At 38.2% G+C, this 26,033-nt stretch overlaps 2 protein-coding genes across 5 annotated transcripts; one reads left to right on the plus strand and one right to left on the minus strand.

Moving 5' to 3' along the window:
* The first annotated feature begins 2,756 nt into the window (after positions 1-2,756).
* LOC131315207 (phosphatidate cytidylyltransferase 1-like) lies at positions 2,757-16,034 on the plus strand. 2 transcript variants are annotated; one of them, XM_058344331.1, is made up of 13 exons: positions 2,757-2,917; positions 3,019-3,063; positions 5,314-5,455; positions 5,812-6,065; positions 6,508-6,659; positions 6,914-7,055; positions 7,994-8,150; positions 8,895-8,942; positions 9,048-9,134; positions 12,829-12,957; positions 13,072-13,128; positions 15,357-15,440; positions 15,550-16,034. In XM_058344331.1, exons 3-13 carry the CDS (start codon positions 5,384-5,386, stop codon positions 15,637-15,639), a joined length of 1,272 nt encoding a protein of 423 aa, XP_058200314.1. In that variant the 5' UTR covers positions 2,757-2,917; positions 3,019-3,063; positions 5,314-5,383; the 3' UTR covers positions 15,640-16,034. The 2 variants fall into 2 exon arrangements, with proteins under 2 accessions (XP_058200314.1, XP_058200316.1); XM_058344333.1 differs by having other exon boundaries at positions 2,771-2,847.
* A 1,818-nt stretch (positions 16,035-17,852) lies between these two features.
* Positions 17,853-23,638, minus strand: LOC131315211 (alkaline ceramidase). Of its 3 annotated transcripts, XM_058344343.1 has the most exons (4): positions 23,449-23,606; positions 21,677-21,734; positions 21,194-21,543; positions 17,853-18,681 (listed from the first exon to the last, which is right to left on the minus strand). In XM_058344343.1, exons 3-4 carry the CDS (start codon positions 21,445-21,447, stop codon positions 18,168-18,170), a joined length of 768 nt encoding a protein of 255 aa, XP_058200326.1. In that variant the 5' UTR covers positions 21,448-21,543; positions 21,677-21,734; positions 23,449-23,606; the 3' UTR covers positions 17,853-18,167. The 3 variants fall into 3 exon arrangements, with proteins under 3 accessions (XP_058200326.1, XP_058200325.1, XP_058200327.1); XM_058344342.1 differs by lacking the exon at positions 21,677-21,734 and having other exon boundaries at positions 23,449-23,638; XM_058344344.1 differs by lacking the exon at positions 21,677-21,734 and having other exon boundaries at positions 21,194-21,557; positions 23,449-23,607.
* Positions 23,639-26,033: the final 2,395 nt, after the last annotated feature.

Here is a 26,033-nt window from a genome sequence, read left to right on the forward strand (position 1 = left end):
CGCATTCTACTATCTTGTTTTCAATAACAAAAAAAAAATTCAACATTTTACCATCTCGTTTTCACTAACAAAAAAGTTGTCAAAAAAATTATTTTTGCTACAATAACTCTACTCACAAATCTATCAACAACTTATTCATTACCGGAAATAACTTGGCATTTCTCAACAACTTATTCACTACTAAAAACACTTAACAACTTCTCAACCACAAATGAAAATCTATAAATTTTTCACTACCGAAAACACCTTAAAAGAGAAAAGAAAATCTTGATTATAGCGTTCGGTAGCACACAATGTCCTTTTCCACTACATGGTTTGATCCCATTGCGGCCTGGAGTAGTCGAGTAGGGTTCATTACTCACATTGGTGTTCTTCTGGAACCTTTTTTCCTATGAAATCTTGCATATAGAAATTTTGTGTCCCCCACTGCCTAACCCAAAAAGAAAAAGGGTTGCTCTACCCTATGCTAACTGCCTAACACATTTGAGCATAGTAATGGGAATTTTCAAAATTTTTGTATACTAGCCCACAAGCCAGGGTAACCCCACATTTGGAGAAATTACTAGTTGAGCTAGGAATTTCTCGTGCCAACAACCAAATGAATTTAGGACGAGTTCACGCTATTAACTAAATGGTATTTTAGGGATTGTGAGTTAATTTTTTTTTGATTATTCAAGATAACTCATTCCGTCTAACTAAATGGTAGTTTTGGTATCATTAGGGGAAACAAATGGTATTTTTTGCCTTAGCTTGAAGATTAAAAAAAAAATGTTGCATGAACTCACCATTTTGTTAGTATTTAAGCACCATTACTGTATTACTATAGTTTTAATCTTAGGGTCACTGAAAGTTTTCGCATTTGTTAATTTATGGCCTGATAATGTATGTGTGAGTATATAAGTTGACCCGCACGCATACCAAATTATAGAAAACAAATGTAAAATTCTTCCACTTGAAATCTTTAACCAGTTATAAACTGATCCTTATTGGTTAATGTTGTTTGGCTAATTGATTGTTTGGCAAGCACAAGCGCATTGAAAGAGAAACAAGAGAGATTCCAAGGGTGTGATGCTGGCAAAGCACCTAAACAAAGAGACCTCGCTTGGTTGATTCCAAAAGAAACGGATCCTCATCAGTGTCGCCCGGTCAAGTACGTAGCCACATCTATTGAAAATTTGAAACACTTTAGTTCAAAAAAAATTTAATCTCAAATCATAAACTCTTTTTATCTCCTATTTGTCGTCTCAACTTTCAGAAATGCAAGCGAGCGCAGAGTAAGAAAGTTTAGGGTGTGTTCCACTAACTAAAATAAGTACTTATTTTTTGAATTAAATGTAATATATTATGAGAGAATGACATGTCTCTTAAAGCGAAAAATAAGTATTTAAAATATAAGAACATGAGCGGACTCTAAGAATAAAAAAATAAAAAAAGAGTGCAAACAGACTATCTAAAATAAATAAATTAATATTTTAATTAAAGAGAGCTAAAATAGATTGCCTTATTGGAGTGGTCTTTATAAAATAAATAAATTGCCACAAAATTTTAATATTGGGTAGCCATTTGAAGGGCAACACCGTGCTGTCCTGCGAGTGGGTCCGCTCCGGTCTCACTTCGATTGATTGAAAATGTTCTCTTTGTAGAGCTCGTCGATTATAATTTGAAAATAATCGGTTTCAATGGGTTTGATCTAATATTTCGGATCCATTCTTTCAAGATAAATATGTTTTGTTCAGGCATTTCGTGATATCCGATCGAGCTCGAGCTGATTTTTTGCTTGTTTATTCTACTCGACAAACTCTACAAAGTGAACGTCTTAGATCAATCGGAGTATAATCGAAGCAAATCCCACTTGGCGGGACAGTACGGTGTTACCCTTTTGAGGAGGCTTCACGCACCCAGATCCCCATTTTACTTTTCATTATTGTACATGTCCATATAGAAGTAATAACATTTTGAGCTTCACATTTTAGAATTAAGTTACTATAAAAGTTACTCCCAATAAAACACATGTAACACATGAGGTTGGACCAATGGGTTTGTAGCACAGTTGGTAACTCTTGGCTCTTTCTTGTGGGAGACTAAGGTTCGAGCCCTGCTGCAGGCGGTTTGTAGGTTTAGGGCTACTGATAGCTTCTGAACTCCTGTGGACTAACTCACAAATTTTCCCTACTGACCCTTGCTAATGTATACAATATTAAAAAAAAAGAAGGAAGGTTGGGCCCGCCTGGTTATCTCATGTTTCACATCTTATTTATTTTTAGTCTTATATTCGTTGCCGTGAGTGTTGATTAGACACTCGCCTTTTGAGGTGACATATCATACATTTTTAAATTCATAGATCTTATTTGATGTTACTTAAGAAACTCCTCTCAATTAGTACAAATATTTGATTACGACAAGCATTGTTATACACATACACATTTCTTATTCTTAATCACATGAATATATAAAATCAATAACAAACTTAAATTTTCTCACGTGTAAAAGGGTGAATTTAGGGAATAAATATTTGTTTCCTTCAAATTAATTATGTTACTTCATGCCACCATGTTCTATTTATTGGAATCACTAGTTTGACAATATGGTGCAATATAATTGATTTGAAAAAATAAATATTTACACTACCAGTATATATAATTTATTTTCTATTGTTTTATAGTATGAGAATATGGAAAATAAATCGATTTGAAATAAAAGTAGGGTAAAATTATATTCCGAAATGATATTCTATCACCGATGAGACTTTCAAAAGATTTTCCAAAATGGAATATATTCGTCTAAATAGGATTTCTCCAGGGAATCAGTAACTAGACTCTTCTCCTTTTGCCTCTTCTCTCCATCTTCGTAATTATTCGCCTCTCTCTCTCTCTCTCTCTCTCTAAAGTGTGCGCCCTCCTGAGTTCGACCGAAGCTGGTCTGTCTCTCTCTATTTATACCTCTGTAAATGTCTACTTACACAATTTCTATGCTATACATCGATTTGTGTGTAAATGCTGTTGTGGTTTCAATCTTCAGGTTACGAATTAGGGGAAGCGAGGCTGCAGCAGTTCAGATTTGACTGTAAGAACGCTTTGGCTCCTCACATTCAAGTTTTAATTTAGCTTTCGGATGTGTTTATAAGTTATCCGCTTCAAATGTTAATTTCGAGATTCATTTTGTGTCACGTCCATTTGCAAAATTATATATTTAGTGTCGGAAATTGTCTTTTGTGCTCCTTTCGAATTAAGATTGTGATTGAACTTGTGATTTTGTAGTATAATGTGAGCAAACCTAAAAAACAGCCAAGCAGGTACTACCCTACGCCAAACAAACCTAAGCCTTGTGTTCCAATTGATTGGGATATAAATGAATCATTTTTCACTGGTCCGCTTTATTAGATTATTAACCTCAACTCGTCTAAAAGCTTAAGCTGTTAGAGGGAGTGGCAACTTTATTATTTATATTCTCAACACGCCCCCTCACGTGTAGCTATTTTCTCCATCATAAGCGGGCTAAACACATGCAAATATTTAATCAATTAGGTAGGCGGTAAGGTTTGAACACTTGCCAGCTCTGATACCATATTAGATTGTTAACTACCAACTCTTCTAAAAGCTTAAGCTATTAGAGAGAGGGGCAACTTTATTATTTATGTTATCAACACGCTTTGTTAATGGATATAGGTTCAGTTGAATATAAGGAGTAGTGTTACTTGTAATGGAAATGCTAAGGTAGGTTATGTATGTCACGTGCTTGATATTAGTTCTCAGAATATGGGATTTTGTTACTGAATATGGAGAAATGGGAGTTGGATATCTTATCCTCTATTGCACTTTGATTGTTGATATCACTGATTTATTCGAGTGAAGAGTGTGGAGTTAGCCTTGTGGATGCTCAAGATCATCACTTGCAAATGAATTTCATTGGCTAACAATAGGGAGCTTCCAACATTTGATTTCTAGTTCTTCCTAAGCTGTCATCTTCTCCTATAGGTGTTTTTTCCTGCCTTTCGAGAGGAATTAATCCTTGATAAGATGCATTAAGGCTTCCGTAAGAATGAATTGAATTAGCCAAAGTTAGGCTAATTGCTTGAAGTTCTTGAATCTGTATCTTGTTTGCTGATGCTCAGTGTTTTGCAAAAAGAAATGGCTTTGGTGACATTGGTGTCCATTACAATGGATAATCCTAATAGTTTTCTTAGAATTGATAGTAGGTTTCAATAAAATGTGGAGTTATATTCTTCATGTGATTTGGCCACATTTTACACCGGGAATGGGACGTGACGACATGGCTTAGATTCTTTTGCGCTTTATGTAGTGATTTGGAACTTTGGCCTTAGGTCAGCATCGAATGCTATACTCACTTGAACTGCTTGCTATTTTTCATCAAATCTCACTCAAGGGGTGCTGAGTTGGAATCCCATTCTAACTAAGGATCGTTATGGTTCCTGAGGATCCAGCTACAGGAGAACCAGGAACGGAGAGCTTTCCCCCCCTTTCCGCCCGACTCTTTGGTCTTAAGAACGTTGGTTTTAAGAATGAGTGATTGCCCTTCTCTGACCCTTACTGCCCAACCTGAGAGCGGAATGCAGTAAGTAACTAACTGACATCATTCGGTTGAAGAAGAGGGCTCACTGCATTTAAGATAGGACTGGGAGACATCGTTTATTGCGGTTCATGTGTGGCTGCTCGCTCTTAAGTTTCTAGATAGCCAGTCTTTTCTTAACACGACAACTCACTACTGGGTATCACAGCCTCATGGGTTCCATAGAGCCCCTCATGAAAGACAAAACCATCTCTTCCACTTCCTACTATCTGGTCTGAACCTTTTGCCTTTTGGTAAGCTCTACATGATCAGCAACAATAACTGCGTGCATACTATTCAGAAAAGGGGAGAAACATTATGTCCTATATGTCTTCTCTAAATCAGTAAGCGAAAATTGTGAAATGAGTTATAGTCCTTAGTTATCTCCAGTTTCTTTCGCGCTTGCACCGCCTGTGGGACATTGTTGCGTGCTTTTTTAGGGGAATGATTCCCCTGCTACTTTTTTCTCAGCTGCTGTTATCTCCTCCATACAAAATTTGTGATAAGTTGCACCTCTGGTGTCCACATTAAGTGTGGGTCTACAATTACTTGAATTTATACTGTTTGCTCTTTGCTACTTGCCATGTAAAGTTGGGTTCTATAAAAGAGAGGAATTCCTCGATGGCGTTGAGCATTATCATCTGCTTTACATGACCTTTTTTCCCAGTAAAAGTATGTATTTATGCTTTGTAGACAGAATATCATCTGCCTTCTTCATGTTTATCATAGATTGTCTTGATGTTTCAGGGCCTCTGCGTGTAGAATTTCTCTATGCTTGTGTTTGTTGTCAATTGAGAAAAAGTTAAATCAAAGAGCCATGCAGAAGGATCATGGCAATGCCCCAGCAACACCTACTGGACGGCTTCGGCACCGTAGACGCTCAACTGAGGTAGGTTAGCTGCAGTGTTTGTTTATTTTTGGCAATCTCTTATGTAGAACTGCAGTTGTGCTAATTGGTAACAGATACCTATTAGATATTATTGCTGCCTCACTGGTTTACCTTGTGAAACTTGAGTACTAGCACTTTCCTCAACAACTCACATACATCATTGTTGGTGCTTGAGGCCTCATGAAGCCATCAGCATGGTTTTTTTGAACTTACTGAGTGTGAATGGCAGTTTATCATAGTACTTTTTTTTGTACCTTCTAGGATAAGAAGATGCAGAAACTCTTGAAAATTGTGTATTGGTTCTTCTGAATGCTAGATTTATTGTTTTCTTTTTCTGTTTCCTCTTTTGCGTTCAGGTTCTTCCAGACGTTGGCAAAGAAAATGGAAGTTCTTTACTTGTTAATGATCAAAACAAATACAGATCAATGCTAACTCGCATATATTCATCAATTTGGATGATTGGGGGCTTCGTACTTATACTATACCTGGGTCATCTCTATATTTGGGCCATGGTGGTGGTTATCCAAATTTTTATGGCAAGAGAGCTGTTCAGTCTTCTCAGGAAATCCCATGAAGATAGACAGCTACCAGGATTTCGGCAAATGAATTGGTATGTAAAACCATATTGTTGTCATATTTAACTGTAAACAGAAGGTTTTTCTGTAGAACTGGGAAAGCTACTCTTGAAGAAAGCTCATTAGTTGAATGCCAACGAATGGGCTGTTCTTAATTCTAAGGTGGATCAGTCATGCCTTATGCAGCTTTGTCTATCTTCTTTAGAAAATCTAATGTTTGGGTAGTTTATGCCTTAGTTCTTATCTTTGTCACAAATATACCATGGCTAGCAAACATGATGTGGAGATCTGATATCTGTGTAATAACGTTTTTTTTTTCTTTTTTTTCTTCTCTAAGTGGATTCTTGTCTTCTTGGTTTTTTTTTTCCTTTAAGTGGGCAACTTGTCCTTGTCTGACCTGTTTTTGGGGTCTCCCCAACGTCCACTAAAGTTCTATCATGGTCTTCGTTCTGTTCAACTTCGACTTCTTGTTTTCAGGCACTTTTTCTTTACCGCCGTGCTGTTCGTATATGGCCGTTTTCTCAACCAACAGCTTGTCAACACTGTTACTTCTGGCCAACCCTTATATCAGCTTGTGAGCACTTTTATCAAGTATCACATGGTTACCTGCTATTTCTTGTATATTGCAGGTGAGTTTATGATTATAATTATCTCCTGCAATGAATTGGAGTCGTCTTTGCATTAAGCTTTCTCTTTTAGAACAGTATCTGGATTATAGCTAATGTCAATTATTTTAACTCAAATGTGCATTCCTTTATGCATGGATTTTCATCCATGTCTGGTGTTTTATTCATGTATGCTTGATTGTTATGTTACTGATTCATTGCTCTTAGTATACTGCAGCCCTGACATATCATTTGCAATGCCTTGCTACTGAACACAGGTTTTATGTGGTTCATTCTTACGCTAAAGAAGAAGATGTACAAGTATCAATTTGGCCAATATGCGTGGACACACATGATTCTAATTGTGGTGTTCACACAATCCTCCTTCACCGTCGCCAACATTTTCGAGGGGATTTTCTGGTAACACATGTTTCAAATCATGGTTTTGGAATTAATCGTACTCAAAACATGCAAACCGTCTCTATTGTTGGTCTATGACTCTATTGTTATTTATACTGTCAACTCTCCATATAAAAGACATTAGGGGGGCTTCTTTACGCTCCTTTACATGTTCTTGTTATGATGAGTCACCATGATAAAAAAGAAAATCGGAGCAATCGCACAAATACTAAGGATTTACGTGGTTCAGCACTTCAGCTTGAAGCCTAATCCATTTCACAAAGATCGGCACCGGGGAATTAACAATGGTAGAGGAGAATGTAATTAGCTGGCAACATCCCTAACTCCCACCCTCAAACTCTAGAGCCCCTAAATACCCCTTATGTAGGAAAACCATATGATAAGGGTCAGGTTGGAAGGCACCGCCTCGCTATTTGCCCACTAATCTGGGTGGAGAATGAGCCACGAACATAATGTAGGTAGAATTCTGAGACACCACTGCTAGCTGGTCTTCTGGTCTTTCTGGCTTTATATAACCATGGGAGTAGCAAAATGATCATCCTTGTTCTGTGCACTGTCGGGTCAGACGTGAGGAGTTTTGTTATTAGGGTAACGCATGCAAACAAACAAAAGGGAAAAAGGGAACAAAAAGAATTGTAAAAACGGAGGACTAGGAACTTTTGGGAATCTTCTTTGACTGTGAAATGAGGCAATAACAACAGTCATGTTTGTCCCCTTGGAATTTTGGTAATTATTAGCACTATATTTCAATTGCTTTGGTGTTTGTCATGAGTTATGCACCATACCTGCTTGTAATTCAATTTGAATTCTTTGTGTGACCTCAAGGTTTTTGTATTTTATGTTGTTTCTTTATTTCTTCTTTCATGTCCTCCACTTTTTCAATATGAATGTATTAAACTTGAATGTGAATTGATCAAGAACATTTGCTTTTAACACAGGTTCCTCCTGCCAGCATCACTTATTGTTATCAATGATTGTGCTGCTTATTTCTTTGGATTCTTCTTTGGGAGAACCCCTTTGATCAAGTTATCTCCAAAGAAAACTTGGGAGGGTTTCATTGGAGCGTCCGTTACAACTATTATCTCCGCATTTGTGGTGAGCATTTTTGTATGTTCCGTTGGAGTTGACAATGAGAATTGAGAAGCACTTTATTTTCCAATTTACATGATAGTGCGTGGTACTCCTTGAAGGTACACTGCCCTTGAGTATTTTTGGAGGATGGTTGTAAATTCTATTGGGTTCTATTAGAGCTTGTCTCACAGCGGTTGATTATCTCCTCCAAGAATAGGTTTTAAGTTGGATGCTTCAACATGATATCACTGATAGGCTCGGTGATTTTTAGACATTACTTGATTGATTGTCCCTTTGTTTGTGCCTTAAGTGCACCTTATTTCGCATATGCGGAAAAGTGTCGGAGCTTGTCCCACATTGGTTATATATCGCCTCCAAAACTAGTATGTGAACCTGGGCAGCCTCTACATTCACTGGCAATTGATGATGAGTTCGATGCTTTAACATTTCCAACTCTCATATGATAAACCTAATCTTAAATTTCTCTCTGGAAAAAATAAAAAAAGAAGGCACTGCATTGCATTGGTCTCACGGATATTGTGCTAGTACTGAAGTCTAACCTTAAATAATGTGCTACTGTGTTGCTTGTTAGTATAGCAGTCACAATTGATTAATGTAGAATCTTTTATATATACACACTTTAGCGCTTGTATTTTCACTGATTAACTAAGGGCATACTCACTTGATGATATATGTCAAATAAGAGTCATTCGTTGTACTTGTGCTTTTGGGATTTCCCATATGTGAATGATGTGTAATTTTTGACAGCTTGCGAATGTCCTGGGCCGCTATGAGTGGTTAACATGTCCGAGGAAGGTAAACTCTATAATTTAGTATTTTAGCATTTTTTCTTTTACTATAAAGCTCTGTGTCCAAATTGAAAGAAACTTCTCTATTCATGCATTCTGATAATTCATACAGGATTTGTCAACTGGTTGGCTTCATTGTGATCCTGGTCCATTGTTTAAACCCGAGTACTTCACTTTACCAGCATGGATTCCAAAATGGGTAAGTGGACATGAATTTATACGAACTCGAGCCCAAAAGATCTTCGTTGACTGATATTTTAGTTGATTTCTGGCTCTAGTTGACAGTACACTTTTAATCATTGTGAATTAACTGGTAAAAGTGGTGTTTTTGTCGTTTAGAGTTTGCTTTAAACATCTAATAGTGATTGTTGACTTGAAGCATTTTCTAGGAACTCCAAGTACAACTATAGTAAGAAATTGGGATCATTGTCTTCTTTTTATTGATTTTTGTTTATTTTGCTTGTTAGAATAGGAATTTTGTAAAAGAACAGAGGCAAAGAACATTAGGAGCGTTGAATGCTTCTTTACCGGCTATAGTAAGAAAACTGAGCCGCTGAGCTCCAAGTTCCAATTCTAACATGTCTCCAGCTAATGTAGAATGGTTCCCCCAAAACTCAGTCCATGCATCGCCTGGTTTAAGAGCAACAGTCTGATATATATGCTATGCCAGGCGGCAATGGGCAACTTCCATATATGGTTTGAAACAAGATTTCCTTCCATTTCAAGCTCAAACAGTCAATAAATTGGTCCAATATTCCATAATGTGGCATTTATCAAGAATCCGTTGAACCCTTGTTCTTTTGAAAAGCTATGACAAATGAGCAAATAATGTGAGATTCAACCACCCTATTGCAGAACACATAGCTACCTCGGGAGCGTAATGTTATCTTGCAGAGCTGACCTAAAATAACCAGCCATAAGGTAATAGGGCATTTCAGCATTGATGTTTGAAACCGTAGCAGATGGAATGACTTTGATAGATGCATTCCGGGAACTATTCAAATTAGGCGAACGATCTTGTCTTGTCACTCTTACTAAGGGTCATCTGATTAGTCATGAACTAGTTCTGCCGAGTTTTAGGCAGGCTGAGAATTGTCATGTGACTCATTATCACAAGCTTCTTTATCAGGTCCCTCATTGCAGGTTTCTCTATCTGTGATTCATTGATATGCTTGGAAAAGGATGCAAACGAGAAAGAGCTGTGCAGTCCCTACCAATGGATCGGTAGGTTCCAACTTAGGTCCCGATGCCCCGGGGGAGAGTACGTGTCGCACTGTTGGACTTCTATTTTGGATCTCTTAGGACACCTGCCAAACTTGGGTATGGACTATGGATAGATCCAGGAGGTGTACTTTGTTTATCTATATTTGAGCATATCCATGTTCTGGGGAAAAAAAAATTACAATAGATCCAGCAGTTTAGGCACCTGCAATTCGTTAACTGGCAAACTACTTGGTGATATGTGGGATAAACCACCGAATTGGTTTTATTCCTTGCGATACAATTTTGAACTGACCTGCCAACCTAGGAGAATAATTTAGAATGAAACTTAGTGATCATGTTGTTGTACATTGAGAATGAAACTTAGTGAATATACTGTTGCACATCTGTGCATAACTGACGTAGAGTATATGATGTTGGATAGCTATAAGTCTTTTCTAACTCAGAAATCTGTTTAAATTTCCCAACCGTGGATGAAATGTGAATTAGGACCGCTTTGTAATAAAAGGAGAATTGCTTAAACCGAGAACATTATCATTACAGGCAAGATTGACTCTGATGCACGCAATGGAGATATCATTAAAATGGAGCTAAAGGTGATGAACAGTAAGATTCTGATAATACTTTTTAGAATCTAAAGATGTTTTCTGAGAGTCATTGGGAAATGATCAGGCTGTAGAGAATGGTAGTCATTCCACCTCATCCTGTTCATTGCTTGGAAAGGCTGTTAGTGAACATGGTATCAGGGGTTGCAATCTGCCCGGAGAGGTTGTGGACCCTACCCACCCTGCTTCTGATGTGATGGGTATGGGAGACATGGACTTGGGGTTTTGAGGGGTTTGGGAGTTAACAAATGTATGATGACTCATTCTGGAGAAGGCTGGTTATGGCCAATCGTGAATTGCCGTAAATGTACTTATCTAGGAGGGCTCTGACGTAGGAAACCCCCCTATGTGCGTCTACAGATGTTTGATAGGGGATGATGTTTCTTCTAGGATTTGCCTCTTCATAATTTCTGCATGGATGATTTGTGGCATCTTTCAGTGGCCGTAGAAGTTGTAAGGTTTTTTTTGGCAATAATGATAAATATGTTATGTATCACAGCACTAGCTAAATATTTAGTTCCAAGTTTCATGTGCTATTTGAAGAATACATTACAACTAAAGAATGCATTACAAATGTCTTGTGAATTTTCACTTTGTCCTGTCTTACGGTTGGGTCATCACACTGTTGGGACAGATCTTGAGGGAGTTTTAAGTACTGAGGCTGGGCTTGATATGGGGATTCCAATCAAACCTCCACCCTGTTGCTGATGTGGTATAGAACAGGATTTTGAATTTTGTTCATAGTTCTCTCATCTCTGTAGTTTATTTCTCATATGCCATTTGACAAAGCATATAAGTTTTCAGCAGTAATCTTGTTATGTCTTGTTAATTGTTACTCTATTGGAAGCCACACTTCTTCTCAAAGCATAAAGTTTTCCTCCCTTCACTCCCCTTCACATTTTCCGGTGCTAATGTATACTATGAAGGGAGGAGATTTTTTATCAAAGCATTTAAGCTTTCGTGTTGGGGCTGGCAGGGGAGTGTGGGGATAGATTTAGAGGGTGATGCTTGGTGTGGGGCTTTAAACAAGAAATCTGCTGAGAGGACGGAGAACTAATTTGGAGGAGGATCTAGTTGGCTAGGTTTCTAGTTATGGAGTAGGTCCTATCCAGTGCCGGATGCAGTATACAAATAGTAAGGGGCACCGCCCCCACTTTACTTTCCAATAATTTCAGTTTTACCCCTAAATAATGAAGGTCATGATAATTTGTATTCCGAAAATTAGACACATTTTCCCTTCTAGATCACTTACATCCCCTAGTATCTTTTTCAAGTTTCCAAAAAAGTTTGTCCTAACTTATCTGTTTTACCTAAAGACCAGTTACATATATTGTAGCAAATTTTACGTTTTAAGTTCATTTCTTTTATATGATGGTTGGTTACTATAAGTAAAAGTTTATGGCTACGCCACTGGTCCTATCAGTGTATTTAGTTGGACGGTGTCAAGGAAGTTGCTGATCTGATGACAGGGAGACGGTGACGAGAACTCCATCGCTCTTTCCTAGGTTAACGGTCAATGTACCTCGACTTACTTGAGCTTCAAAGCATTGAGTCTATATAAGTATTTACATTTTCGTGCTTGGTCAGCTTCTTGGGATGCTGAGGAAAAGTCCTCATGGCTTGGTATCATATGTTGGGGAGGACAAGAGAGTTTCGTTATATATACGGCATGGGGATGGGATCCACTGGTATTTCTTTCCGAGGTTGCTTGGATGGTGCTAAAATGATGGATAATTTGTTCGCTTTGTGGGATCAAGGTTAGGAGTGCTGTGAGGGAAAATCTCGACAGTGGCTGCTAGTGCTATGCAGTGGCAGCTGGCAAAGGAATATAAGATATTTTTTAGTGTTGGAGGTTTCAGCTCATAAGCCGTTGGGAGTTTGGCTGTCCTCATGGTATTCTTGGCTTTTGTATGCTTGTCTTTTCATTGGACAATTGGAGTTATTTTTTCATGCATTCCTCTGTTGAGCTTCCTTCTCCATACTACCTGTAAAATTATTTTCTCTCTTTTGTAACTTAAAGTTACTTATGGCAACCGAGGGTTTAGCATTTATCATTTTCCTCTGCAGTTTCCTTGGAGAGAAGTTCAGATTTTGCCCGTTCAATGGCATGCAATTTGGCTTGGTCTTTTCGCATCAATAATTGCACCTTTTGGAGGTTTTTTTGCAAGTGGTTTTAAGAGAGCTTTTAAGATTAAGGTAAGTCTTTCTTTCGATACTATACATATCTAAGGTACCCCTGTGTGGTGTAGACTATAGATACCATTAAAGCACAGATGTCGATTCATTTTGGCCTTTTCTTTCTTGTTTCAGGATTTTGGTGATAGTATTCCTGGGCATGGTGGAATTACAGATAGAATGGATTGCCAGGTAAGCTGTATAAAAATGTTAGATTCTGTGCCTTTTGAGGATTAAGTGTAATGCAAGACGAAAAAGAAGAAAGAAAAGAAAAGCAGGGGGGAAAAGAAATACATGGCTTTTATTTCTCGAGTCGAGGATGAACAAAAACATAAATGTAACCAGTACAAAAGGGGAAGTTATTTTCCTTGGGCTGAAAAGAGTTAACAAGAATAAAGCACAATGAAATTCACAATATTTGCTTCTCAAGTCCAACTAAAGGGACAGGATGGAGTCTCATTATTGTAACCTCAATTTCAATTACTCCTTTTCCTAGAATAATATGACCAATGCGCATGCTTCACATTTGCTACTTCTAGTTGGTAAGATATTGTGCTGCTCAATCAATGTTCCAGCTATGAAAGAATGCCAAATTGTTCCTTTTTGATCACCCTGTGAACTTTTTTTGCCGTGTCCATGAGATCCTTTGCTTCATACATGCGGCTATCCTATGTTGTTCCGGGGTTGTGATAGGATCGCTGCTCCCACAATTTTCCAATTATGAAGGAACACATGAGAATTAGCGCCATTAGTTTTCATTGTCAAGGTTATGCAGTGGGTTTGTGGTACTTGAGTTTCAAAACTTTGTTGTATCTGTATACGCTTGATGAGTTTCAAAACTTTGTGGTACTTGAGTTTTCTTCAACATGAATCAGGGGAATGAGAAATACATTGAATTTTAAATAAATTTGACTGACGTGGACGATTGAGGGTGAGTTAAGTAGTTAACTGGTTGTCTAGTTCTTAGAGATGTTTGGTCGGCAGTTAGAGGTCAGGTGATGGAACGAGCACCTTGAACTTGGAGATCTCTCAACCCTATCTAACACCATTGCCAGAGGTCTCTTGAAGAATCATGTGGTTGCCTGAGTGCCTTTTTGTCACCCTCACCAACCACCATGGTCCCTAGGCTATGCTCTCGACCTTGGGTGGCATGAGAGCACTAGGGTACCATTAGAGATGACATTTGAGATGTGAATTTGAGTTTGAGTCGTAGGAGGGATGCACTTGGTGGAGGGTCAATCCATTTGGTTATGGGTACTGTAATTGGAAATTTTGAATAGGCAACATGCTCAAGTAGAGATTTGCTCATTGAGTGGGCAAGTGTATTTGGAGATGCCTCCAAGTCCAAGGTCATCCCTGAATCAAGGCCAAGGCACCACTTAATTTAGCTACAACTTTTGTACAGACAGACACGCTAGTGTCACTTAAATGAGTTGTCAGTATCATGCATGTCATTGATAACAGGAGGTGATGTACTTCTCTAGGTAAAGCCAGGACATGTCTTTCTGATTGTCCCAGAGCGCCTATCACTTGAGGCTTAGGCGTCGCTTAAGGGAGCCTCGTCCAATGTGACTAGACCCTGGAGTGCTAAGAAGCACAGTCCCATTACTGACCTTGTGTATACTCATTCGGTTGGGCACGTTCAATACATGTGTCATCCATACATGTGTCAGGTGCATCTAGGGTGTGTGGGAAATGATAGGGACATACTATACTCTTTGGGGACACGCTAGAGACATGTGAAGAAGCCAGAATGCAATTTTAATAGGTCATAGAAGGTTCAAAATTGCACTAGATGATTAGTTCTGGAATACTTTTTTGTGAGATTTTTTTAATCTTGATGTATGTTACTGTGTTAGTACCTAATAATGATGTCTTCCCGGTTGATATTTGTGAATGTAAATAGATGCCAGTGACATATGGTATATATTATTGCATGTTCAGTGTGTGCCCAAAGTCTCCGTGTTCCAATTTGGAAGAGATTACTGTTTGTGCTGTGTTCCGTGCCCCGTGTTCCTAATAGTGCGCGCAAGGCACATTGTGGTTGTTGATTGGCCCACTGGTTCTCTCCTGAGAATGGCACATAGCTTCCAACTTTCAAGTTCATGAAAGATGATGACGAGGTATCCTTATTAGAGACCTGAACCCATGTACCCTGGACCGTAAAACTTCTTTCCAGAGTTAGATTGGGTGGCTTGGCCTCCATTTTGTGCCAAAAACATTTATCATGAGAATGAAATGGCACTACTACTGGCATAAAATGTTGGTTGAATTAGTGTACATTTAGGTTTGTCTAGTGCCTTTTTAATCTCTTTTTATGAGAATGTTGTTGAACTGGTATCTAAAGCACATGTCAATGGAGTCAGTAATGTACATATTTTTTTCCCTAGTGCTGTGCTAAGTTTAGCCTATTTGTGCAGATGGTGATGGCAGTTTTCGCATACATCTATCATCAGTCATTTATTGCGCCACAAAGTTTATCAGTTGATAGGATTTTGGACCAGGTAAGATTGTCTACTCCCATGTTCATTTGCTCATGGAAGTAGTGTTTCTGTTCGGATTCAATCTATAAGTATAAACACGGAGTTCCATCGTGTTATTTCTATGATGTAGATAATGATGAACCTTACATTTGAGGAGCAACAAGCATTGTTCACGAAGCTTGGGCAGATCATCCAGCGTAGGCTGCTTGAAGAGTCTTGATTAAATCCACAAGAACTGCACCTTCTTCTGTAATTTATGGACGTCTCTCTCCGGCATGCTGCGTACACGGAGCTGACAATGTCACAATTTCCTCATGTGCAACAAACGTTATTTAGGTTGAGGTGTCCACTGCAGTGCACATTCTGTAGTGTACGCCACACATTATGCTGTATATTTTGCCTTGGACAGTTTAATTGCACTCGATCTCTCTCGAGTTTGATTGCATGTCATGAGATTGGTAGTTATTGTTAATTTAATTTAGTCGATGCTTATGCTGATTCAATCCAAATCCCTGCGTGGAAGGGTATTGTATTTCTTTTTTTGAGGACGTGGGATTCACAAGATGTACAGGAAAGCCAATTGGATCAATAAGGATTAGTTTTTGATGTTTGAAATCTACTGAATTGATCAAGTACTCTCCCAGTCCAATTGCATCTGGCGTTTTTTGTTTGCTGATGAATGACATCTGGAATGAAACTTAAGACACCCTTTTTTTTTTAATCTTCGTTTGGTCAATTGAAGTAGTCCTTAGTCCTACGTTTACTCACATAATCCTTCAAAATGGACTTTGCTCGCGCACTCAATCCTCGCTCTGTCCTTGCACTCTCAATTCTAACACTTGCGAATTTTAGTTGCTTGCAATGTTTTTGAAACATGCTTTCATGCTCTTGCTCCATCCGTGCATTATGTGACTTAGGTTGTATGTCAATTTGAGCTACCAAGTTAACAAGTGTCCACTGTACAATTACAACGATGAATATTTCTTTCATCCACCAGCGATGATAAACTTCAATATCAAGCTTCACTCGCGATAAACAAGTTACATTATTCAAGGATGATATAGCCAACTGCTAGGAGCTCACCCTCGTGTGTTCCGGGCAAAACAAAAAGAAATCAGCGAGCGCAAAATTAAAAATTAAAAATTTGGGGAAAATGAAGGCCCATGACATGTTTTGATAATTAATATCCGTCAATGACATGCTGAGAACATTTATTAATGCTGAAAATGTCCTTGACGGGTATTAATTATCAAAACATGTTCTTGGCCGTCATTTTCCCTAAAAATTTCATTATGCCTACTGATGTAGTGCCAAAAAAAAATAAAAATAAATGATCGCACTTATTTTGAATCCCAAGTCACCAATTTCATGTCACGGTGCCATTAGAATTACGGAAACACTGCCGACACAGATTTTTTGTGGAGCTCATTTTTGGGTCCCACACAAATAAACCGATCTGTTCATTAATTTTAAAATATTTTTTTGAGTAACCCCGTAAAAAATCAGCTCACTAGGATACATGTAAGTACTTGATCCAATCTCACAACTTTGATTTCATATGGAATTCTAAATGAAAAGTTGTGAGATTGGATCAAGTATTTACATGTATCCCAGTGAGCTGATTTTCAACGGACTCCCTCAAAAAATATTTTAAAATTAATGAACGAATCGGATCATTTGTGTGGGACCCAAAACTGGATCCTACAAAAAATCTGTGCACAAATCTGTGCATTATTGCCTGTGTCATTAGCACGGTTCTTAGAATTAGAATAAATACATTTGAAGCACGTCTTTATAAAATACCTACAGATCCCTGTGGACATTACCCCTTCCTTGCTGCTGTGCAAGTGCTCATTGGATTACGGCTAGGGAGAACTGACAACTTCAGATTTGCAATATGAACCCAACTCAAGAAGGTATCAATAATCAATAGTCTCGTAACGGCTGGTTCAGATACCTGAGTTATCAAAAGAAAATTTCAAAAAAGGCATCAATTCAAGAAAATGTAGCATGGATTGGAGATACGGGCTGAGAGCCTGAGGGCGAGTTACCAAAAGAAAATTTCAAAAAGGCATAAATTCAAGAAAATGTAGCATGGATTTGGAGATACGGGCTGAGAGCCTGGGAGCCATATTAACCGGTCCCATAAATTAAATAAAACCCTTTATGTATTTTGTAATAACTGCGAAAACCTGCAAATAAATCTTCACAATCCCTGTGGAATAAGTTTTCCCATCACCTCAGAGAAGGCAGTCAACACGCCCAGCACCATTGAAATCCAACACGCTTGGAACCCTCAACGAGTTAAAAGGCAGGGATGAAGTGCATCCATGAGCTCCAATACAAGACATATCAAACACATGAACCCCAAAACAGGCTTCAGATGCAACAACAGAATTTGCAAATAAACTTCTAATGTAAAATCCGTAACACTAAACCGAACACTATCAAATTAATAGGAACTCCTGCTGGTTCAGGTTCCATAACAAATTCAAGGTAGCTTTTTCGTCCGTCTTCTCTAAAATCCCAAATCCAAAAAAAAAAAAACTAACAAAACAAATTTCACTATCCTAATACCGCCAAAACAAGCATATAAGATATGGTACAATGCACGGTACTTCCACACCCGCACATGGGAAAAAATATGTGGTCCAAACTAACCACATCAATAAACGTAATTGGAAATTCATCTCAACATGAAAATGAAAAAAGTTGATTGTCTGCTAGCTTTTTTGCCCCGAAAACGTCTCACTGGGATTTTGGTTTCTTGATCTTCACATAAGGAAGGACCCCCATGAGATGGACAATCTTTGGGTTCCATCCCCGTTGCTGAGCGCGGCAAAACATCAAGAATGTGTTTGCAAAGTAAGAGTTAAAACCCATTAAGACATGCCACAAGGCATGGCCCTGTGGGTTGAAGGGCCCACTTGATATCTCCTTGCACATTAAACGATCAAACAGCCAACACAAACTACCAACAAATAGGGTAGCCGCATACAACTTTGCAACCCGCTTAGCAGAGACATCTTGAGTGTAGATATAATACTTGTACATCCTGGGGATGCATAGGAGGCACAAGATTATGTAGTGAACCTGGAATCCAATGCGAAAACGGATCTGGGAATGGGCAACAGCAAAAGCGGCACCATAGAGAAAAAGGAAGGTGGGCATCGTACTGCGATAGTGCCAATCTGGGGAGTAGAGGATGTAAAGGTAGAGGAGCATTTCCCATACCATTGGAGTTTCATCGCTTTGTTGTTGCCTGTGAAAAAATTTGAATATCACACTCCGGTGTAAATGAACGTCAAACATAACTAATCAGATTAGAGTAACAAAGAATAATTATTTTTATGAAGTTAGACAAATGTGGTGCCACCTTCCAAAAACGAAACAAATGTTGAGCATTTGTGCAGACACAACGGTTTCATTCACCCAGCTGTTTCAAGGCTTTACTAAACTAATGATGACAGAGGTCCATGAAAGGTGCAAAAGGAATGAAAAGCACAAACACAGAAAGAAGGTGCAAAAGGAATGAAAAAGCACAAACACAGAAAGCCTAGTAATGATTTTAATGCAACTACTGTGACTTCTATACCAAACTTCACAGCATATTATTACTATAAAACAATCCACATTAGCTGAAGCCTACAGGCATGGACACGCCTTGATCAGCCTAATGTTTGTGAAAAGTAACCCACAAGCACAAGATAACAATGGTTCGAGTGCAGAATATTAGCACCACTGTCAAGAATACTTGGTTCAATGAAACTACATTTCCGCCCTCACTTCTATCCAACATCATCACAACAAAGTGTAATGGTTGCAATATGCTATTTACATTAGCGAATGGGATGTATCAAAAAATTTACTTTTTATTTTAATTCTTTGAGAGAATCTACCAAAATTCATGATCACAAAAAAAAAAAAAAAAGTGTATATGATATATATACGGGGCGGTTCCGGGGACCCTTAAAAAAACCCCCCAAAGTTCCGGATCGAATTTTGATGATCCAAGCCGCTCAATGTAATCAGAACGTGATTTTAAGGGTGCCCGTGAGAAATCAGCAAAAAATATGACCGGAAAAGGCTTCATCCGAACAGTTTTTTATTGAACTTTATTAAATGGTTCAATAAAAAACTAATCAAATCAAGCCCTTCCAGGTTAGTTTTTTTGCCAGTTATTCGCGAGCACCCTTAAAATCACGTTCTGAACACATTGAGCGGCTCGGATCATCAAAATTTGATCGGGAACTATGAGATTAAGATTTGGCCGGATCAAATTTTGATGATCCAAGCCGCTTAATGTAATCAGAACGTGATTTTAAGAGTGCCCATAAGAAATCAGCAAAAAAAATGACCGGGAAGGGTTTCATCCGAACAGTTTTTTATTGAACTTTTCAATAAAAAACTGCTCAAATCAAGCCCTCCCCGGTTACTTTTTTTGTTAGTTTCTCGCGAGCACCCTTAAATCACGTTCTGAACATATTAAGCGGCTGAGATTAAGATTTGGAAGGTTTTTTTATATCTATATCGGGGCGGTTCCGGGGACACCCAAAAAAACACCTCATAGTTTCCGATCAAATTTTGATGATCCGAGCCGCTCAATGTGATCAGAATGTGATTTTAAGAGTACCTGCGAGAAATCAGTAAAAAAAATGACCAGAAAGGGCTTAATCCGAATAGTTTCGAACAATTTTTTATTGAACGGTTCAAATAAAAACTGCTCAAATCAAGCCTTTCCTAGTCATTTTTTTGCTAAATACTCACGGGTACCCTTATAATCACATTCTGCACACATTGAACGGTTTGGATCATCAAAATTTGATCGGGAACTATGAGATTGAGATTTGGGGTGTTTTTTTAGGTGTTTTTTTAAACCGTCCCATATATATATATATATATAAGAGAGAGAGAGAGAGAGAGAGAGTTAGGTTCCGGTGAGGGATCCCTCATTTTATTAAAATGCGGGACTCCCCTTCCTGATTGAATTTCGATGATCCGAGCCGCACAAAGTTATTAGAACGTGATTTTAAGGGTCCCCGTGAGAAATCAGCAAAAAAAATGACCGGGAAGGGCTTCATCCGAGCAGTTTTTATTGAACGGTTCAAAAAAAACTGCTCGGATGATGCCCTTCCCGGTCATTTTTTTTGGTGATTTCTCGCGAGGACCCTTAAAATTACGTTCTGCACACATTGAACGGTTCGGATTTTCAAAATTTGATCGGGATATGAAAGTCCCTCATTTTTAAAATGAGGGATCCCTCACTTGAAAATTCCTCTCTCTCTATATATATATATACACACACACACACACACACACACAAATTCAGCTTCTCAAGCGAAGCCTCTTGTGACGCAGTGTTCTGCAACTATCTCCACAGAATGCACAAGTTGAGAGGGATACGAAATCCTAGTATATATCAAAAACCACAATTCACGCACCTCTCAAAATATATTTTCAATACTAAACCATACAATTTCAAAAAAATATTTGTCACTTCAAAGCCTCGTTGTAATGAGAATGACAAACATATTAAAATCGCAATGTGCAGGAGGACGAATTTGGCGTAAAACGAGTCCCCAACAGACACTAATGAAACTAGAAAGTAAGCGTGCCAAGGTTTTTTTTTATTGAGTATTCATGATGTAAGAGCTGGTCACACTCCAACACCTTTCAGAGAATCAAAAAAAAGGGGGAAAAGGAATTATGACAAGAAATCAGTTCCATGGAAAAAAAAAAAAAAAAGCCAATGACAATGACAGAAAGATACTTACACATGCTGCAATGTGGCATGGAATAACATGCTCCCAATGGCTAGTATCATATTTGATATGTGAAGAACAGTAAATCTCTTCTCAAAACGTTGTCTTAAGGCATTTATTAAGCCTATTAGTGCCAAAAGAATGCATGGGATATTGGATATAGTGTTGTAGAATTCTGCAATGTAGGAAGAGTAGACGTAATTAGTTTCACACCACTCGGTGGTGGACGTGACAGGACCCCAGAAGCTTGACATTCCATCTGCCATTCTCCTAAATAAATACAGCCCAACTGTGAAGTATATTCAACCACCTCCCTTGTGTTACAATGTGGCAGTATTCGCAGAAACCAATGATTTGTGTACCTGCATTAAATATGCTAAATTTTATCAAGCCAACTAAGGAAGAAGAAAAATGGAACAACACATTTACATATTGCTCTTCAAAAAACATATTCAATATTGGCAGGCAGGTAGGAAATAATCATTGAAAACATACTTGATATTGGCACGTTGAAACCTGAAAATTTTCAGCCCAGAGGCGAATGCCTGTAGACCTGATGATTAAGGAACATTCCTCTGATTAAACTAATCAGATTACCAAAAAACGGTAATAGGAGGAACATTCCTCATATTACCAACGAGGAAATATCTAGATTACCAAAAAATAGTTCAATAGTAGTATTCTTGCACCTCAGTAGGAGGTCGATAATCAATTCTTTCTTCCTGCATGAAGGCTTTGTCTCTTTATTTAGAGTTTTATTTGTGATAGTTGGACTTATTATAGTGCTTATGAAAGATTGAATGATTTTCTCATTGTTTGAAATATCTAGATTGATGTAATTGTCATGAACTTATCACTAATGATCAAAAAAGAAGAAGGTAGACAGTGAACCTGAATATAATGATTTAACAAATTACACTTGTACAATAGAGTCACAGATGTTGGAACCTATGTTAAGTACATGTAATAAAAAGTCAAACATGAAACAATTAGGAAAACAACTTGGCCATTGGCCAGCAGACCGTAATCACCACATCTGTTTCAATCCCATAATCTTAAGAGAGGAAGCGCCGAAAACTATCATTCAAGTGCATTTTCTTCATCACCACCTAACACTCGGCTAAAATAAAGTTCATTGTTTCTAGACAATTTGTCTTTTTAGATATTTTCCCTTGACATTATTGTAAATAATCCATGAAATCAGAAGTTGGTGTCATGTAAAACATTAACCAGCATAAGGCATTTCCTCCAAAATTCTACTCAATCAGAGCTACACAATATATATGTGGAAACGTAAATAATGAATGGCTCGACCTCGCAAAAGGTTAACTTTATCACTTGACCTGATTTCTGAGAACCGAACCATAAAATCCCAACCAAAGGTCTCCAAAATAAAGAGTGCCTCTATATGAAGCAAGAGCATAAATTGCTAAGAACCTGAAGCAAGGATTTCACTCAACTAATGAACGTGAAACTCTGGAAGTATCCATCTCGGTTATAATCAAACAAAAGCTCAATCACATTGCCGTAAGAACAACACCCCAAGCGGGCCCAGCCATTACCCATGGAATCACGAAGCTACGATTTCTACCCACAATCCCATCTAAGCCCCTTTTAACATACGGGAAATGCGGACCACAAAGAACCCTCTGCCCATGGTTGTTATCTCTGGCGATTTTCGCAATCAAAATTTTACGGCACAATTCGCATTATTTCTTTCCTCTTTCAAGGCATACATTCCTCAACATCCACTCCTGTGAAACTCCTCTTATTTCACCTAATACGCCGCAACCTCAGTTTGACGAAAAAAGAGACTGTCCCATTCAATACGAAATACCTCAAGTTTAAAGAGAAAGAGCATCAGGTAATGCTACCAATCCTCCTGCACCACATTAACCGCACTAAACCTATCCTTAACAGAAAATTAGAAACAAATTCTACGTTCATTTCCCCGTATCAAAAAACCTTTATGTCAATCAACTATAAGAAAATAAATTTTGTCCTTTGAACCCTAAATCCACTAATAATAAATAAACTCTGGTCAGGTACAAATTAAACAGAAAGAACCACTTCGAGACCCAACCATTTGCGTTCAAAAATTAATGGAGATTCGTTCACGTAACATCCAAATATAGAAATCAGATCAAAGTCCGTATGATATGAACAATATACACACATGTATGAGACAATAATCGAAATGGTTAGAGAATAAAAGAAACCCTAGGGAATGCACAGAAGAGCCATAGATCACGTAGAGAGAAAGATACCTTTCGTAGCGTAAGAGCAAGCATTCTTCGTCGTCGTCTTCTCTCTCTCTCTCTCTCTCTCTCTCTCTCAAGAACAATCGATCGAGAAAGGCATAGCACAGGGTGGATGACGGAGACTCCTGTTTCGACAATCGAGGCGATGACTGGTCTTTTTTTTCCCTTTTCCTTTTGCGATTTCACTGAAAGGGTAAAAGTACACGGCTCTCCTTTGAGTTTCGAATAATTACAGAAACCTCCTGTTGGGATTATGAAATCACAGTACTCCTCCGTCCCTGAATAAATATTCCGACTACAAACCTAGATTTATAAAAAAAATGCATTTTTTCGTTTAAAAAATCAAACTTTTTTCACACATCGATATGTATCGGTGAATTCTTTCAAGTTGTGAAAAATATTTAAATTTTTTAATAAAAATATATATTACATCTTTTTAAAGGCCGAAATTTGCCGGCCAAACATTTATTTAGGATAGATTCAAAGGCATCTTCTGTTTCCAAGATTCGCTAGCGAATGGTTGCAACAGTGTCTATTTATTTTCACTTTTTAACCCGTCAAATTTCCCGTGTTAGTCAAAATACACCAACCCACTATCATTCCATAATATGACACCACGAGAAAGGGAATGGGGTTCATTCCATGATATTTTGAAGTGTTCAGGTACTCCAAAAACGCGTACCTCAACTAAGGAAGGGGACGGAGCTGTGTAAAGGTGTGCGCTCCGAGTTATTAAATTGTGCATTCGACGGCATGGATCTCATTTCGATAATAAATGACTCTCAATCGTTGATTGCATTCGAACCGTCAGATACACGATCTAATAGCTCGGAGGTGCGCAGCACGGTGATGCACACACCATTATACAGAACCAGCTCCAATTCCCTCAACTAATATCTGACAAAATTAATCTTATTGTTTTATATTAAGGGTCCATTTAAAGTTGGAGCAAAGTTTCGTATATATGAATTGGCTCCGTAAAGGTTTATAACACTTGGAGAAAAAACACTCGATTTATGAAGAAAGTCCTGCTTGGAGCACAAACGGAATTTCGGAAGATTCTTTTACACAAGGCATTTTCAGTCAATTGTTTAAATGAGAGACAAGAGGTCGATAAACACGCGATGGATGTGCAGATTTGCTTGACCCATCGATTATAACTGATCGAAGATTCCTGAAATATGAACATATGGCAGGAATCAAACTTTGTGTTGGTGCTGTGTAGAGCCTCAGAGTTGTTAAATCGTGCATCCGACGGCTCAGATCTCATCTCGACAACCAACGATCGAGAATCGCTCATTGCCGAGATGAGATCTGAGCTATCGGATGCACGATCCGACGGCTCGAAGGTGCGCAGCACGGTACTGCGCACACCACTGCATTGCACCATCCCCTAATTCGGCAGGAATCAGTTTAAAACTTTTGAGGATACTATTAAAATTTTAAAAAATTGAGGGGTATAGAACTATATTTAAGAAACAGAACGACGATTGAAGTACGCAAGTATCGTGAGCAGATCACTAATTGAAATTTAGCACAACTCACCAATTGAAAGCGAGTTGATCAATGTAGCACAATATTCTGCCGCGTCAACATCAATGGGAAGATTGCCTCTCACGAAATTTACAGAGAAAAGAAATGAAGAGAATATTGCATGTAGAAAAAGTATCACGCGTGACTTACCCAAAAAAACAAAACAGAAAGTCTAGCCTTAGCGCGCACCTTGTACCGCACGCCGTGTAAGGTTCACTCTAGGTCTTATAAAATTACAAAAAAATATTTATAAAATTTTAAAAATAATGCTTTATGGGGCACAATAATTTTTGCAACAACATGCGGTAAAACAACTTTTTATCGGGTGGGTATTTTTCTTGTTAAAATCCAATCAATAATGAGGCCAGACCACATGCGCATGCCATATATATTATTCGCATAAGTGTCCTATGCATGTTTCTTTAGTTGATTTTTTACATACAAGAAATTGTAGATACACAAATAACACATAGTTTCATCATTAACGTATGAAAAATCACGACTACGATCAGGACTTCAGCATGCTAATTAGTTCATAATTATGGGAACGAATATAGTACATTAACTTGATTCATTAGATTGGACAAAGTCCCAAACACCCTCGTCGATGAAGTTTAATCACCACACGGCCCTGTTCGATTTGAATTTTGAGGGAGATTTAATTTTGAGAGTAATGAGTGGAGAGATAGATTTTTTAGGGCGATGATGCCATCATCCATTTTTCCTTTAATCTTTATAACAACTAGAGGCCGGGGCACACGCGATGCGTGTGTAAGTCGGATTTTCACAACGTTTGTGAAAATTTGATCAAACAATAAATGGGAAGCATTTTTACAAAAACGTTGTGAAAATCCGACTTGCACATGCATCGCATGTGCTCCGGCCTCTAGTATTTGTTATTAGCAAATACGCACGTCATGTAGAAAAGGCATCATTCCAAAGTAAGAACAGGTTCAGCAATTTAAAGATTGTACACTGATGTTTTGCCTTCATTAAAAGCACAAACAATGCAACCGTTAAAAGCATAAACACCATATTGTCTTACAACAGTAATCAAT

This window comes from Rhododendron vialii, chromosome 13a, assembly GCF_030253575.1.
Source record: "Rhododendron vialii isolate Sample 1 chromosome 13a, ASM3025357v1".
NCBI classification, from domain to species: Eukaryota; Viridiplantae; Streptophyta; class Magnoliopsida; order Ericales; family Ericaceae; genus Rhododendron; species Rhododendron vialii.